The sequence below is a fragment of the Pseudophryne corroboree genome, chromosome 2 (assembly GCF_028390025.1).
Source record: "Pseudophryne corroboree isolate aPseCor3 chromosome 2, aPseCor3.hap2, whole genome shotgun sequence".
Taxonomy (NCBI): Eukaryota; Metazoa; Chordata; class Amphibia; order Anura; family Myobatrachidae; genus Pseudophryne; species Pseudophryne corroboree.
The window spans coordinates 131,322,617-131,339,159 of NC_086445.1; the positions used below are offsets into that span (position 1 = coordinate 131,322,617).

A 16,543-nucleotide genomic window follows, 5' to 3' on the forward strand; every position below is an offset into this window, starting at 1 on the left:
TCCATTTTCTTTCAAAAAGAATTGGCCTCCCTTCCAGAAGTTCAGACTTTCGTGAAGGGCGTTTTGCACATCCAACCTCCTTTTGTGCCCCCAGTGGCACCATGGGATCTTAATGTGGTGTTGCAGTTCCTTCAATCTCATTGGTTTGAACCTTTACAGAAGGTAGAGTTGAAATTTCTCACTTAGAAAGTGGTCATGTTATTGGCCTTAGCATCCGCAAGGCGGGTGTCTGAGTTGGCGGCTTTATCTCACAAGAGTCCGTATTTAATCTTCCATGAAGACAGAGCAGAGTTGAGGACTCGTCAACAATTTCTGCCGAAGGTGGTTTCATCGTTCCACATGAACCAGCCTATTGTTGTGCCGGTGGCTACTGACGTCTTTGCTGAATCAAAATCTCTCGATGTGGCCAGGGCTTTAAAGATTCATGTCACCAGAACGGCTCCACTTAGGAAAACTGAAGCTTTGTTTGTCCTGTATGCTTCCAACAAGATTGGAAATCCTGCTTCCAAGCAGACTATTAAGCGCTGGATCTATCATACAGCAGGCTCATTCGACGGCTGGATTGCCGTTACAGAAATCAGTGAAGGCCCACTCTACCGGAAAGGTGGGCTCATCCTGGGCGGCTGCCCGGGGGGTCTCGGCATTGCAACTCTGCCGAGCAGCTACTTGGTCGGGTTCAAACACTTTTGCGAAATTTTACAAGTTTGATACCCTGGCTGAGGAGGACCTCATGTTTTGTCAATCGGTGCGGCAGAGTCATCCGCACTCTCCCACCCATTTTAGAGCTTTGGTATAAACCCCATGGTTCTTGCAGTGTCCCCAGCATCCTCTAGGACGTATGAGAAAATAGGATTTTAATACCTACCGGTAAATCCTTTTCTCTTAGTCCGTACAGGATGCTGGGCGCCCGTCCCAGTGCGGACTCTATCTGCAGTTATTGCTTATTAGTTATTGGTTAGGTTACACACAGGTTGTGTTTCTGTTATAGTCAGCCTGTTGCTGACATGGTTCATGCCGTTGACTGGTTTTCTGTTAAATGCCATGTTGTACGGCGTGTTTGAGGTGTGAGCTGGTATGTATCCCACCTTAGTTAAAAATAAATCCTTTTCCTCGAAATGTCCGTCTCCCTGGGCACAGTTCCTATAACTGGAGTCTGGAGGAGGGGCATAGAGGGAGGAGCCAGTTAACACCCATTCAAAGTCTTAAAGTGCCCATGTCTCCTGCGGATCCCGTCTATACCCCATGGTTCTTGAAGTGTCCCCAGCATCCTCTACGGACAAAAGCCCAGTACCCACGGGCCGATGCAGGAGAGATGTGTGCTGAGCGAATCGCTCTGCACACATCTCTCCTGCCGCTCAGCACAGCGCGATCTGTGCTGAGCGTGCGGGGGGAGACGGGGGGGGGGCCGCTCATTTCACCCAGCGGGTGAAGTGAGCGACCCGCTAGATTGGCCTGCATGCAGGCCAATCTAGCAAGCAGCGATAGCGATGTGCGGGGCCGCGCATCGCTATCGCTGAGGGGGGCTACACACGGAGCGATCATGCTGATATTCTAAGCAATCTAGTCAGATTGCTTAGAATATCGCTCCGTGAGTACCCCCCCTTAAGAGAAGGATTTACCGGTAGGTATTAAATCCTATTTTTTATAGCCCTCGCTGCAGATCAACAGAATCACAAAGGGTGTTATGTAACACCTTGTGTTTTGCAAGTTTAGGTTATGTTGGTTTCCACTGATCTTTTGAGAGGAAATGTCTTGTAGTGTATTGCTGAAAAGCTAGATGGTTAATGTGGTAAGAATAGGAGATTGCATTGCACTTGTTCAGTATTTATGAACAATAACCATTAAAATAAACTTAAGGCCCATACACACTGGGCGATTTTGAGCTGAAAGCAGCTCACTTTTGGTGTTTTGAGCTGCTTTCAGGTCAAAACCGCCCAGTGTGTATGCCCCAGCGATGAGCGCTGATGCGTGCTCCCGCTTCAACGCCGGCGGCCACCGTTCATCTACTGGTATCACCAGCAGATGAGACGGGAGCGGGGTGGACGGCTTTCCATAGCGGCAAGGGGGAAAAAGCGCTCAGTGTGTATGCAACTGAGCGATTTTTCAGCCCAGCGATGTCGGCGATCATAGCTGTTGCATACACGCTGGGCAAAAACGCCCAGTGAGTATGCACCTTTTAGTCTTTTGAAAAGGATTTAAACTGAAAATGCCTATTGATCCATGTAAGTAATAACATGCACAAGTCTATGTATTCAAGCAATGACTGACTTTAGAATGATGTTAATTTGTGTATTCTCTTGAAAAGTAGTATAGCATACCAGCAATGCTAATGTATAAACACTAGTGAAATGCCAGTGCCCTGCGAGCTACCTTTGGTAAACAGGACTGGTGCTGCAGGGAGTGTAGACAGTGAGTCCTGAAAGTCACCACTCAAGGGACAATTCAGTTGCACACTTGACGGAGCTATTCCATTGTTTTCTGGCACCCATTACTTGTCGCACCCAAATGCACCGGGTTTAGCTGGGTAAAACGGCTACAACCAGTCTAAAGTATAGTATACTTTATAAAGTATACCAGTCTAAAGGGTATAGACGGGCTCCGCAGGAGATATGGGCACTATAAAGAACTTTAGAATGGGTGTGCACTGGCTCCTCCCCTCTATGCCCCTCCTCCAGACCTCCGTTAGAGAAACTGTGCCCAGAGGAGATGGACAATACGAGGAAAGGATTTTGTTAATCTAAGGGCAAGATTCATACCAGCCCACACCACATCCACACCGTATAACCTGGAATATACGCAACCAGTTAACAGTATGAACAAAAAACAGTATCGGCTAAAGACTGATCTCAACTGTAACATAACCCTTATGGAAGCAACAACTATATACAAGCCTTGCAGATTTTGTCCGTACTGGGACGGGCGCCCAGCATCCTCTACGGACTAGGAGAAAAAGATTTACCGGTAGGTTTAAAAATCTTATTTTCTCTTACGTCCTAGAGGATGCTGGGGACTTTGTAAGGACCATGGGGGTTTATACCAAAGCCCCAGACCGGGCGGGAAAGTGCGGACGACTCTGCAGCACCGACTGAGCAAACGCAAGGTCCTCATCAGCCAGGGTATCAAACTTATAGAACTTTGTAAAAGTGTTTTGAACCTGACCAGGTAGCTGCTCGGCAAAGCTGTAAAGCCGAGACGCCTCGGGCAGCCCGCCCGAGAAGAGGCCACCCGCCCGAGAAGAGGCCACCTTCCTAGTGGAATGGGCCCTTTACTGAATTTGTTAACGGCAAAACCCGCCGTAGAATGAGCCTGCTGAATCGTGTTACAGATCCAGCGAGCAATAGTCTGCTTCGAAGCAGGAGCGCCAACTTTGTTGGCTGCGTACAGGACAAACAGTGCTTCTGTTTTTCCTAACCCGAGCCGTCCTGGCTACATAGATTTTTAAGGCCCTGACTACATCCAGGGACTTGGAATCCTCCAAGTCACCCATAGCCACAGGCACCACAATAGGTTGGTTCATATGAAATGAAGAAACCACCTTAGGCAAAAATTGAGGACGAGTCCTCAACTCTGCTCTATCCACATCGAAGGTCAAATAGGGGCTCTTGTGAGACAAGGCCGCCAATTCGGACACCTGCCTTGCAGATGCCAAGGCTAACAACATGACCACCTTCCAAGTGAGAAATTTCAATTCAAACCGTTTGAAGAGGTTCAAACCAGTGAGACTTCAGGAACCGCAACACCACGTTAAGGTCCCAAGGTGCCACTGGGGGGCACAAAAGGAGGCTGGATGTGCAGCACTCCCTTTACAAAAGTCTGGCCTTCTGGGAGAGAAGCCAATTCCTTCTGAAAGAAAATAGACAGGGCTGAAATCTGTACCTTAATGGAGCCTAATTTTAGGCCCATATCCACTCCTATCTGTAGAAAGTGGAGAAGACGGCCCATATGGAGCTCTTCCGTAGGAGCATTCTTGGCTTCACACCAAGAAACCTATTTCCTCCAGATACGGTGATAATGTTTTGCCGTCACCTCCTTCCTAGCCTTTATCAGAGTAGGGATGACTTCCTCCGGAATACCTTTCCCAGCTAGGATTCGGTGTTCAATCGCCAATGCTGTCAAACGTAACCGCAGTAAGTCTTGGAACACGCAGGGCCCCTGTTGTAACAGGTCCTCACTGAGAGGAAGTGGCCATGGATCTTCTGTGAGCATCTCCTGAAGATCTGAATACCAGGCCCTTCGAGGCCAGTCTGGAACAATGAGGATTGTTTTCACTCTTTTTTGTCTTATGATTCTCAATATTTTTGAGATGAGAGGAAGAGGGGGGGGAACACATAGACCGACTGAAACGCCCAAGGTGTCACCAGGGTGCCTACCGCTACTGCCTGAGGGGTCCCTTGACCTGGCACAATACCTCCGAAGCTTCTTGTTGAGGCGTGACGCCATCATGTCTATGTGAGGAATTCCCCAAAGACTTATCTCTGTGAAAACGTCCTGATGAAGTCCCCACTCTCCTGGATGGAGATCGTGTCTGCTGAGGAAGTCTGCTTCCCAGTTGCCCACTTCCGGAATGAAGACCGCTGACAGAGCGCTTACGTGATTTTCCGCCCAGCGAAGAATCCTGGTGGCCTCCGCCATTGCCACTCTGCTCCTTGTCTCCGCCTTGGCGGTTTACATGAGCCACGGCTGTGACATTGTCTGATTGAATCAGAACCGGTAGGTTCGCGAAGAAGATTCTCCGCTTGTCGTAGGCCGTTGTATATGGCACCCAATTCCAGTACGTTGATGTGTAGACAAGCCTCCTGGCTTGACCATAGCCCCTGAAAATTTCTTCCTTGTGTGACTGCTCCCCCATCCTCGGAGGCTTCCTTCCGTAGTCACCAGAACCCAGTCTTGAATGCCGAACCTGCGACCTTCTAGAAGGTGAGCACTTTGCAGCCACCACAGGAGAGACACCCTGGCCCGGGGGGACAGGCTTATCTTCTGATGTATTAGTAGATGGGACCCTGACCACTTGTCCAGGAGGTCCTACTGAAACGTCCTTGCATGAAACCTGCCGAAGGGAATGGCCTCGTAGGCTGCCACCATTTTCCCCAGAACTCGAGTGCATTGATGAACAGACACTCTTTTTGGTTTTAGCAAGTCTCTGACCATGTTCTGGAGGTCCTGGGCTTTTTCATCGGAAGAAAAAACCCTCTGTTCCGTGTCAAGAATCATGCCTAGGAATGATAGTCGAGTCGTTGGAATAAATTGTGACTTTGGCAGATTGAGAATCCAACCGTGTTGTTGTAGCACTCTCAGGGAGAGCGACACGCTCTTCTGCAATTGATCTCTCGATCTTGCTTTAATCAGGAGATCGTCCAAGTATGGGATAATTGTGACTCCCTGCCTGCGCAGGAGCACCATCATCTCCGCCATCACCTTGGTGAAAATCCTCGGGGCCGTGGAAAAGCCCAAACGGCAACGTCTGAAACTGGTAATGACAGTCTCGTACAGCGAATCTCAGGTACGCCTGATGAGGAGGATATATGGGGGACATGAAGGTATGTCGAGTGACACCATAAAATCCCCCCCCCCCCCCCTTCCAGACTGGAGATCACAGTCTTTTTTCAAGTACAGGTTTAGGGATTTTAGATTTAAAATGGGTCTGACCGAACCATCCGGCTTCGGGACCACGAACAGGGTCGAATAGTACCCTTTCCCCCTGTTGGACTAGGGGGAACCTTGACAATCACGTGCTGTTGACACAGCTTTTGAATTACAGCTAACACTACTTCCCGCTCTGGGGAAGAAGCTGGCAAGGCCGACTTGAAAAATCGGCGAGGGGGGCACCTCTTCGAATTCCAGTTTGTAGCCCTGGGATACAATATCCATCGCCCAAGGATCCACGTCTGACAGAACCCAGACCTGGCTGAAGAGTCGAAGACGTGCCCCCACCGGTGCGGACTCCCTCAGTGGAGTCCCAGCGTCATGCGGTGGATTTAGTAGAAGCCGGGGAACTAGCTGGAGCAGGTGCTCTCTTTCCTCTACCCTTACCTCTGGCGAGGAAAGATGAGCCCCCGACCTCTTCTGGACTTATGCAACCGAAAGGACTGCATCTGATATTGTGGAGTTTTCTTTTGCTATGGGGGAACAAAAGGCAAAAAAGGCAGATTTACCCGCGGTAGCTGTGGCAACCAGGTCCGCGAGACCTTCCCCAAATAAAACTTCACCTTTGTATGGCAAAACCTCCATATGCTTCTTTGTGTCTGCATCACCCGTCCATTGGCGGGTCTACAGGGCTCGCCTAGCAGAAATCGCCATGGCGTTGGCTCTCGAACCCAGCAGCCCAACGTCTCTTTGAGCATCCCTCATATATAAGACTGCGTCTTTAATGTGGCCTAAGGTCAATAAAAGGGTATCCCTGTCTAGGGTATCAAGGTCAGCTGACAAGGTATCTGTCCAAGCTGCAACTGCACTACACACCCATGCCGATGCTATTGCTGGTCTGAGCAAAGCACCTGTATGCGCATAAATAGACTTTAAAGTAGTTTCCTGTCTGCGATCAGCAGGATCCTTGAGGGCTGCCGTGTCCGGAGATGGTAGCGCCACCTTCTTGGACAGGCGTGTCAAAGCCTTTTCCACCCTGGGCGAGGATTCCCACCGTACCCTGTCCTCTGCTGGGAAAGGATACGCCATAAGAATCCTTTTGGGAATCTGCAGTTTTTTTTATCAGGAGTTTCCCAAGCTTTTTCAAATAACTTGTTAAGCTCATGGGGGTGGGGGAAAGGTTACCTCAGGTTTCTTTTCCGTATACATGCGCACCCCTCATGTCAGGGACCGAGGGGTCATCTGTGATATGCAAAACATCTTTTATTGCAATAATCATATAATGAATACTTTTGGCCACCCTTGGGTGTAACCTCGCATCATCGTAGTCTACACTGGAGTCAATCCGTGTCGGTATCAGTGTCTGCTATTTGGGATAGGGGACGTTTTTGAGACCCAGAAGGGCGCGGTGACCCAGTCGAAGCGGTGGATTGACTCCCAGCTTTTTCTCTGGACTCTGCTGCATTTAAAACATTCCACATGTCCATCCAATCATGAGTCGGCGTTGCCGACGGGAGACACCACAATCATCAGCTCCACCTCCTCCTTAGCTGAGCCTTCCGCATCAGACATGCCGACACACTCGTACCGACACCCCCCCCACACACAGGGATATAGTTATAAGGAGACAGTTCCCCAATAAGGCCCTTTGGAGAGACAGAGAGAGAGTATGCCAGCACACACCCCAGCGCCAATAATCTCCCAGATAATAGCGCTTTTATCTTAATCACTGTGTTAATACACTCACTGCGCCTTACAAGTGCCCCCCTCTCCTCTTTTCAGCCCTGTGTCACCGTGTTCAGCAGGGGAGAGACCGGGGAGCCAGCTTCTCTGCAGATCTCTTTGGAGAAAATGGCGCTGGTTAGTGCTGAGGGGCCAAGCTCCGCCCCCTCCAGCGGCGGGCTTCGGCCCCGCTCAAAATATCACAAAACTGGCGGGGGGATTTATAGAATTACTGCCTCCGCAGTGTCTAACCTTATAATGCCAGAATCAGAGGTTTTTATTGCTGCCCAGGGTGCCCCCCCCCCCAGCACCCATCAGTGCCCGCTAGTGTGTGTAGTGTGTGGGAGCAATGGCGCGCAGCGGTAACGCTGCGCGCTTAACTCGGTGAACATCTGAAGTCTTCTGCCGCCTTGAAGTCTTCTTTTCTTCTTATACTCACCCGGCTTCTATCTTCCGGCTCTGCGAGAGGAGGACGGCGGCGCGGCTCTGGGACGAACAGCGAGGGGAGACCTGCGTTCCGACTCCCTCTGGAGCTAATGGTGTCCAGTAGCCTAAGAAGCAGAGCCCTATCACTTAAGTTATCAGAGAAACTCAGGAGAGCTCCCCTGTAATGCACCCAATCTCCTCTGGGCACAGGATCTAACGGAGGTCTGGAGGAGGGTCATAGAGGGAGGAGCCAGTGCACACCCATTCTAAAGTTCTTTATAGAGCCCATAATCTCCTGCGGAGCCCGTCTATACCCCCATGGTCCTTACGGAGTCCCCAGCATCCTCTAGGATGTAAGAGAAAAGTAGTGATTGTGAAAGGAGATCTACAGAAGCAGACTTGCTGTCATCCCATTGAAAGACTCTTCTCCCAGCTACTTTAGGAAGCTTTAGAGAAAATGGCTGAACAATATCTTCTGAGGTATTTCAAATTATTTTAGGACATGGAATATTATAATAACACACTGGAAAATTCAATTGTGTCCGTAAAATTTTCAGACGTCCCCCTCAAAAAAAAGGGCTTTACTATGATTTTTTTTGCTCAATGTTTTTTTCGGGCAATTCAAGTGAAGCCCTTTGTTCCCTCGAAAATGGGTCAAAACATATAGGATGCAGGTTAAGTTCCAGAACCTATGTGTTTTCGCTACTGTGGCCGCAAAAACAGGTCACTTATCTGGGATTTTTTTTTTTGGCATCTCAGCAGCTCCCAAAAAAATGTCCCCGATAAGTGCCAGCCACGGGATAGCCCCTGGGGGATCAATTATCCATGGTAAATTTATCTAAATGACACAATTACAAATTATGTCCATTCCAAAAGCCCTTCTATAACACGAAATGGGAAGCTTGGTGTCTATAGTAAAAGTTACCCCCCCCCCCCCCCTCCCCCCAACAGTGAAGTTTTCAGACACTGTCGGTGGAAATAGATGGCATATTAACTGAGCCAGCAAAATATATTATTAACTTACTCGTAGATTATTAATGACATCCTGAAGACATGACTTGATGGGCGTACTTGAGGACTTTAATTGAAAACTCCTGCCCTAAAGAACAAACACTGGACCTTGAAAATAGTGTTTGTAGATCACTAGTTTGAGGTCCATTGAAGCTGTGGTTAAATATACCGTTTGGAATACAAAGAAAATTCACCTTGGACAAAATCTAGCTGTACAAACAATAGTGATGGCTTAATCACATCATCATGACCCTGCCCCTTGCTCTACAGTACTGCGATTACCAGCACTGTAAAATGGATGGCCCACTTTGCTCAGGCAGTGGACAGCCCAGTGTGGGTGGCAGGTGACTTGCCCACTCTTCCAAGCATCCAGGAATGACACCCAATTTTTCAGAGTGTCCAGGATGATCTCGGAGAGCAGGCAAATATGTCCCATCCAATTAAAAAAGACCATTACAAATTATTGCTTGTTTTGGTTAGTGAAAGTTTGCACCTAAATTCAATGTAAAGGTTCCCACACATGGAGCGATGTGCCTCCAGGGACACATCGCGAGCGTCTGGACACTGCGGTGTGCCAGCATCGACAAGTGCACACACACTTGCCGATGCCGCAACGGCGAGCTGGGAGACGGGAGCAGGGCCATGCTGCATCCAGCAGCATGGCTTCGTTCTCCACCTCCTCAGATCCTTCTGCATGTTCAAGTGAACTGAGGAGGCAGCGAATGACCTGTGGGTGCGCACATTGCATCATTGGCATGCCCACACATGGACCGTTTCTAAACGATGTGTCGTTCCGATCCGACAGAAATGCCCACATCGTTTAAAAAAGTCTTACGGTGTGTGGGCTCCTCTATGTAACAGTCAGTGTCAGACCTCTCGAGTTCTAGAAAGGTTTTGGGAACATTTACGTATCTGTGGAAATTTATGTGTTAGATATATTGGTCTTCTAACCTTGAGGAGCGAGAGGGAAGCAATCATTCTATTTAGTCTTCCTTATCGCTTACATTCTGTCCTCACTATGATGAGCTATAACTTCCAACCAGGACAGCTGGGGAACACAATCTTCTTTACAGTGCTGGGATTTGATTGAACACCAGCGTGAGCTGATAAAGCTGACAGACTGATAGCAGCCACCTCCTCTCCTCATCCTGCATCAACTTCACAGTAACTTCCAGCAGATTGTTTTCACAGCTTGTGTCCATCAGAATCTGCAACTTTGCCTCTTCTGTCTCTCTGTAATAGGAATATGATCTATTTTTTGTAATTTTCATATAGGAAAGCAGTAGAAGAACTTCTCAAAGAAGCAAAACGAGGAAAAGACCGTGCTGAGACAATGGGACCAATGGGCTGGTATGTATTTCTTCTTCATTATAAAATTCTATGGGGGGAATTCAGTTGCCTGTGAGCATCTTGCCTGGCTGAATTTGCACAACACCCACCGTACTTTACTGCAACGGGATCTTACTAGCACTTTTGGGCGAATTGGCCGTGAGAAGGATATGAAATGGGCTCCTGTTGTCTGAGTTTAAACGACGGGGCAACAACAATTTGCCCGTTTTTGCCAGCAATTGAATTCCCCCCTGCATCTCAAAAGGAATGTACAATTTTATGTTCTATTTATGTTAAATGTATTCTTAATTTTTCAACTTCAAAATCAAAACCATTCTACATTGGGAAAGTATACAGACAAAGAACATCCCAGTATTTGCATGGAAGATACCGTACAAACATTGGGGCAGATGTATTAAGAAAGGAGAAGTGATAAAGCAGTGATAAGTGGAAGGTGATAACGTACCAGCCAATCAGCTCCTAACAGTCAATTTACATATTGGAGCTGATTGGCTGGTGCGTTATCACCTTCCACTTATCACTGCTTTATCACTTCTCCAGGCTTAATACATCTGCCCCATTGATCTTAACTGCATTTTGTCTTTGGGACCTGAACTGTTTATTATGCAGAACATACCGAAAACCGAAATGATCATGGATTTATTATCGGAACATATGGGGTCAGGTAGGTTAAACAGGAATGAGTTACATTTATTTATTGTAAGGATTGCTGCAGCACGGTATTTTTATTTAGCATTTTCCATCACATGGTCAATTGCGCAAGGGACCCTGGCAAGCCCATCGAAGTATGCATACTGAGTGCTGGTTCTTAGTTAATTTCAGTGTTGTATTTTTTTCCATTGAAAGTACTTGTGAGTTGGTTCGTTGACTTCTATTTGCAGATTTTTCAGTGTTTTGCAGTTCAGATAATGATTTTACCCCCACGTATGCCTTTAGTAAATCTCAGAGTTTGGAAAAAAAAAAAATGGCTAAATATGCAGAGAATGCAATCTCAGACAAATATGATTGTTAGTAAATTTACCCCCAAATCTATCTAGGTCAAATAATCAGGCATCCCATTTTTATAAACTCTGTGGACCTGTCACTCACACACAGAGGAGGAGCTTATAATGAATTTCTGCTGCCCTATCAGTTTCCTGGGAACTAGTGACATCACTGAGGAACTGCCCGACTTATATTCATCAGGTGCTGCTTCCTAGTGAATTGTTTGTCTGCATTCTCGTCAAGTTTAGCCCAGCCGCAGCATAGCCGCCTCTGCTGTGTACAATAAGCCACATTAAAGTAACTGAGAGGAAAGGAGCATAGACTGGGATCCTAATGAAGCATACAAGCGCACCATTTATAAATCTGTCACTATACTGAAAGTAGTGAGTGACGGTCTGTGCTCACAGCAGCTATGACACTTACATAAGTGGGCTGTAAAGACAAATGAGGAAAGCCGTATTCCTCCGTGCCAGCTGTGCCCTCACATCTTACAGTACAGTTACACCTGTCCGGTGCCACACTCCTCACCCTTCCCCCTACACTAAAGTCTCCCTGTAGCCATAGTTTCCTTTGACAGGCTTCTATTATTCAAGGCTTCAGGAGCGAGTTCTGCTTGTCCTCTTTGGTGGGTGGGATGCTCTTAGCTGCAATGGAGGAGCGAGCCTGTCCTAAAGTTGAGAACCTCTTATTGCTACCTTCTAGCAAATGACTGTTTTTCTATAGGTAATGAGTGAGCCTTACTTCCGTTCCTTTGTTTCCTGCAAGGTTTTTTGAATATTTTTCTTTGTGAGAGAAGAAAAGAAACTGTTCAGCATCCACAAATAAGGAATCCTCCTCAGGCCAAATAATATTGGCCTGTTTTTTGTTTTATAGGTTTTTTTTGTTTTTGTTTTTTAGTGGGGCCTGGAGCTTGTTGCTCCATGAGTTTCAAATGACAAAATACAAAAACAAAACAAAAGCCATGATTTCAATAATAACATGCAAAATCTCCCCCCCCCCCCCCCCCCCCCCTCCCCTGCCCAGCAGATGCTACAGCCTATGATGCTAGGGTATTGAGTTTGTCCGTCAATTTACACATTCTTCTAGCATTTCCTCCTAATAATCAATGTTAAGGTTTTTACTATACGGAGAGCTATATACTGATTAGGATAACGTGCTTCTGATAGAAATAATATTTCTGCAACAGGTTACATTGGTTTCCACAGGGAAACATCGGGGTGTAGAGTGGATCTTAATCCAGAGGCACCAACAGGCTAAAGCTTTAGGCTGTGCCAGGATGCATTGGGGCCTCCTCTATAACCCCGCCTCCAGGCACTGAGAGCTCAGTTTCGAGTTGGTGTCTGCAGCAGCAGGTCACTTAACAGGTGGGCTGTACTGGGCAGCCCTGAAAAAGCTTTTTCTGATAGAAAATGTCTTCAAAACTGGACTGTCAGCGCTGTATGTCAGGGTCACACTTCAGCACTGCAGCTCCATCACCTCCCAAGCGGCGTTGCATACTCCCGTGGCCCAGTTCCCGGGTACTTGCGGCGGAGACGTCTCTGCTTAAGCACTTAGTCACAGACTGCTCTCCTGGTTCGCGTGGCTGCTATGGGGAGGAGGTAAGAGGGTCCCCCAGGCACGACCCGCCATTAAATCGCGTTCCGTCCGCGACCTAGGGAGACGGGTCGTGGCGCTGGCGTGGACACTGTCACTTGGCAGGGACACCACTAGACCACCGGGGTGTCTGAGTACACGTCAGGTGTACTAATACCCCATTTAATTAGGCTCACAGTACCTGGGGTGGAAGTCCAGCATAGGGGAGATGGCGCTTGACCTGTAGCCCCTCCCCCGGCACAGGGCGCCATCTTGCAGATTTCCCGCCCTGGAGCTGCCTCACTGCCTCCCTCACTGCCTGACTGAGACAATGGGCGCCATCTTGTAAGCATAGCTGCGGCTGGTCTCGGGGACTGCAGGGCAAGGTCTCACTTGTAAAGCCGCCTGTATACAGCGCTGTGACGTTACAAACACTTGAGTATTCTGCATGTCTATTCTACCTATTACAGAATATGTTGTACAAGTATTCTGATATATAACTTCGGTCCAGGACCGCAATGTGTGTGTGTGTATATATGTGTGTGTGTGTGTGTGTGTATATATATATATATATATATATTATTGTGATATAATTTTTGCATTGCCTGTGATTGTGTGCCTCTGTATCTGCTGTGTGGTTTCACTCCCAATGTTTCCCAGATATAACTCTCACTATATTCTGTACCCTAAGAGACTAGGTACGTCTGGGTCTCCTACATAGTGTTACACAGTATTTATCCAATGCATATATTCTACTGTGTACTCAGTCACCTAATACCGGATTTATTCGCAGGTATTGTTTACTGTGTATTCTGTCACATAATACCGGATTTATTCGCAGATATTGTACTCTGGCTTTATCGTACGAAGATACTCTGTTGTTGGATTCATAATATAATGTCTAATAAATAGGGGAGTAAATCTGTGGACGCTCCTGCAAAATGCAGAGCATGCTCCAAGGATTTACCTGAGGGGAAAGTTTTGTATGATGGTCTGTGTACTAATTGTCATACACCTCCTAGTCAGTCCATCGCTCCTGTGTCCAATCAGTAGCCACCCTGGCCTGCGTTCACAAACCTACTGGGTACTCTGGTAGAAGCCTTATGCCCCCTATGGGACCACCTGTGCCACTACCGCAACAAATTGTCCTTATGGTTAACCCACCTTGGGCGGATAATTTATCTAACCAGCTGCAGCAATTAAATCAGTCTTTGATTAGACATAAATCTACTCCAGGTCACTCCCGCATCTCTGGGTCATTTAAGCGGGCTACTTTCTCATCACAGTCCACATACCTCTCTGATGTTTCATCTGAAGAGGAGGGGGAGAATACGGTTTTGTAAGACACTGAATCAGGTGTTACTGACGAGGATTCCCCCTTGCAGATTGATGTCCCTGCCTTAGTGGTTGCTGTGGCCGGAGAGACTAACCAGCCACACGGTTAATGGCGGCCGCGATACTGAAGGGGTTAACCCTCGTGCCCGGCGCCATTTTGCGGACAATAGGCGCTTGGCGTCACTGTTAAATGTACTTACGGCGCTGGGCGTAGACTGTTTAAAAATATGTTTAATGATGTGTCTTAACATGTCATATGTAGTGCTCTGTGCACAGTTGTAGGATTGCATGTTTAAATGTATTCATATTTAAGATGTGCTCACCTGTATTTTAAAGGGGAAAATGCACTTACTATATCTGTCTGAATAAGGGTCTCCTATCTTCTTGGAATAGGAAGTGGCATGCTAATGGCCCTGTCCTAGCAGAGAGGTGTGAATGACAAAACCTTTTGATGTGTAAGTTCCTTAGAGAAAGATGCTAATCATGGGAAATCTCCTTATCCCATATGTAAAGTAGTATGGGCTTGGAACCTGTGTCATGTAGCTGATTTAATTGATATGAATCCTGAATGGTAGATGCAGGAAGGAATAACATTTGTTTGGGAAATAAAATACAAACCGTATTTGAAGCTATGTGATAAATGTATCAATGGTGAATGTTAAACTGATAACAAATGTCTGTGTGACAGGAAAGAGGAAATTGTTTTATTTATTTATTTACATTTTGTAAGATTTCCTGATTGGATGGAAATTACTCAGGGGGGACATGACCCCCTGTGGTACTGTGCGGAAAATTGACATAAAAAGGAGGCCTGCGAGCAACCAGGGTGTATTATACCATTTTGATTATGCTGTAACATCTTGCTGTTTTGCTCATCCTTTTTGAAGGTTGTATTTGGGCAAATAAAGATCTTCTGCCTAAAGACGACGCTTCATTTTGTGACCTGCAGGCCTATGCAAAACATAGCCCCGTTCTCCAGCTGTCCAGGGAGCACCCCAACGTCTCCAAGTTCCGCCTTCCGCCAGCTACTGGTAGAGGACTAGTGGGGATTCGTCAATACCACACTGGTGTGGTAAAGCAGTGTGTCGGCACATACAGAGCAGAACCGTGGTTCCAAACGCCACGGCAGGTTAGGAGTTTGGTGGTGGTAGCATAAACCCGCCCACAGTGCAGTGGGTGGAGTCTGTACCAGGCAGTTACTGACTGTAAGCGGGAAATCCCCTATGTGGTCAGGTCCCGTGTGACCTAACCTTCCATTCTGTGTACTGGGGACGGGCGGTGAGGACTTTCGTACGAGACCGTCCGGTCACAGTTGCTATTAAACAAATCCTACAAATATCTGATAAGGATTCCACTACTGTGGCAAAGAAAACTGATTCATTAAAAAAAGCAAAAGGTGGTTAAAACTGTTATTCCATTCTGACCATGTAATGGACATCAGGCAGGAACCCTGGTCTAATCCAGGGAAGAAATTCCCTCTGCCTAAACGGGCCTTAGCTCGCCATCCTCTCCCTGCAGAGTTGTGTAACAAATGGGAGACTCCACCGCCGGTGTATTCTCGCGTCACCTGCCTTGTGGTGTCGTCCACTCTGCCTGTCACCACTGTCACATCGCTGAAGAAACCGACAGATAAGCATGTGGAGGGTTGCTTGAAATATATATACTCCCTTACAGGGGCTGTTCATACAACCACTATAGCTGCCTCCTGGGCTGCAAAAGGTATTGAAGTGTGGGTCCAGGCATTAAATGAAGAGCTGCCCAAGGATATTTCTGACAATACCTGTCTCACATTACCATCGCCGCCTATTACATTCAGGAGGCGTCCTCTGAGGCGGGAGCTTTGACAGCCAAGGCAGCGACCACGTCCTGGCTTGCCGAATACTGTGGTTGAGGTTGTGGAAAGTGGACCTACACTCCAAAAAGACCTTGGAGGTGCTCCCCTTCACTGGGGACATTTTGTTTGGGGAAGACCTAAATAAAATTGTCTGAATTAGCAGCTGCTAAAACCACTTTTCTCCCAACTACTAATCCTTCTTCACAGAAGACAAAAGGTACCACACTTCCGTTCTTTTCAGCCTCAAGGGCAAGCAAAAGGTCAGGCATACCCGAGACAATCTCGTGCTCTCAAAACCACTAAGCCCAAGGCGAAACAGTTCTGGGCAGCCCATCAGCCTGCTTCAAAACATGACAAGCCTGCTGCATGATGGGGCGGGCCTCCTCCTGGGGGATCCCAGGGTGGGAGGCCGACTTATACGGTTCGCCCAGGTCTGGTTAAAGACTACTTCAGACACATGCGTACTGGAAGTTGTCTCTCACGGGTATGCTGTCTCCTTCAAGAGACGTCCCTCTTGCCAGTTTTGCCCCACATCTCTCCCTTGGGATCCGTTAAAAGCGCAAGCTATACAAACGGTTGTGAGTTCCCTCCTGGGTACTGGAGTGGTTGTGCCAGAGAGGCAGAGGTTACTATTCGACCCTTTTTCTGGCGAAACCCAATGGGTCCTTCCGGACTATACTCAACCTCAAGTCTTTGAACAAGTTTGTGAGAGTGTCCAGGTTTCAT

The 16,543-nt window shown here is 47.5% G+C and overlaps 1 protein-coding gene across 1 annotated transcript in view; it reads left to right on the forward strand.

Annotated features, from left to right (window-relative positions):
• Nucleotides 1-16,543, forward strand: part of POLR1D (RNA polymerase I and III subunit D) — a 56,576-nt gene that overhangs the window by 17,875 nt on the left and 22,158 nt on the right. Inside the window, exon 2 of the mRNA XM_063951719.1 lies at nucleotides 10,018-10,092. Within this exon, the coding sequence (XP_063807789.1) occupies nucleotides 10,018-10,092 (75 nt within the window). The remainder of the gene's footprint in view (nucleotides 1-10,017; nucleotides 10,093-16,543) is intronic.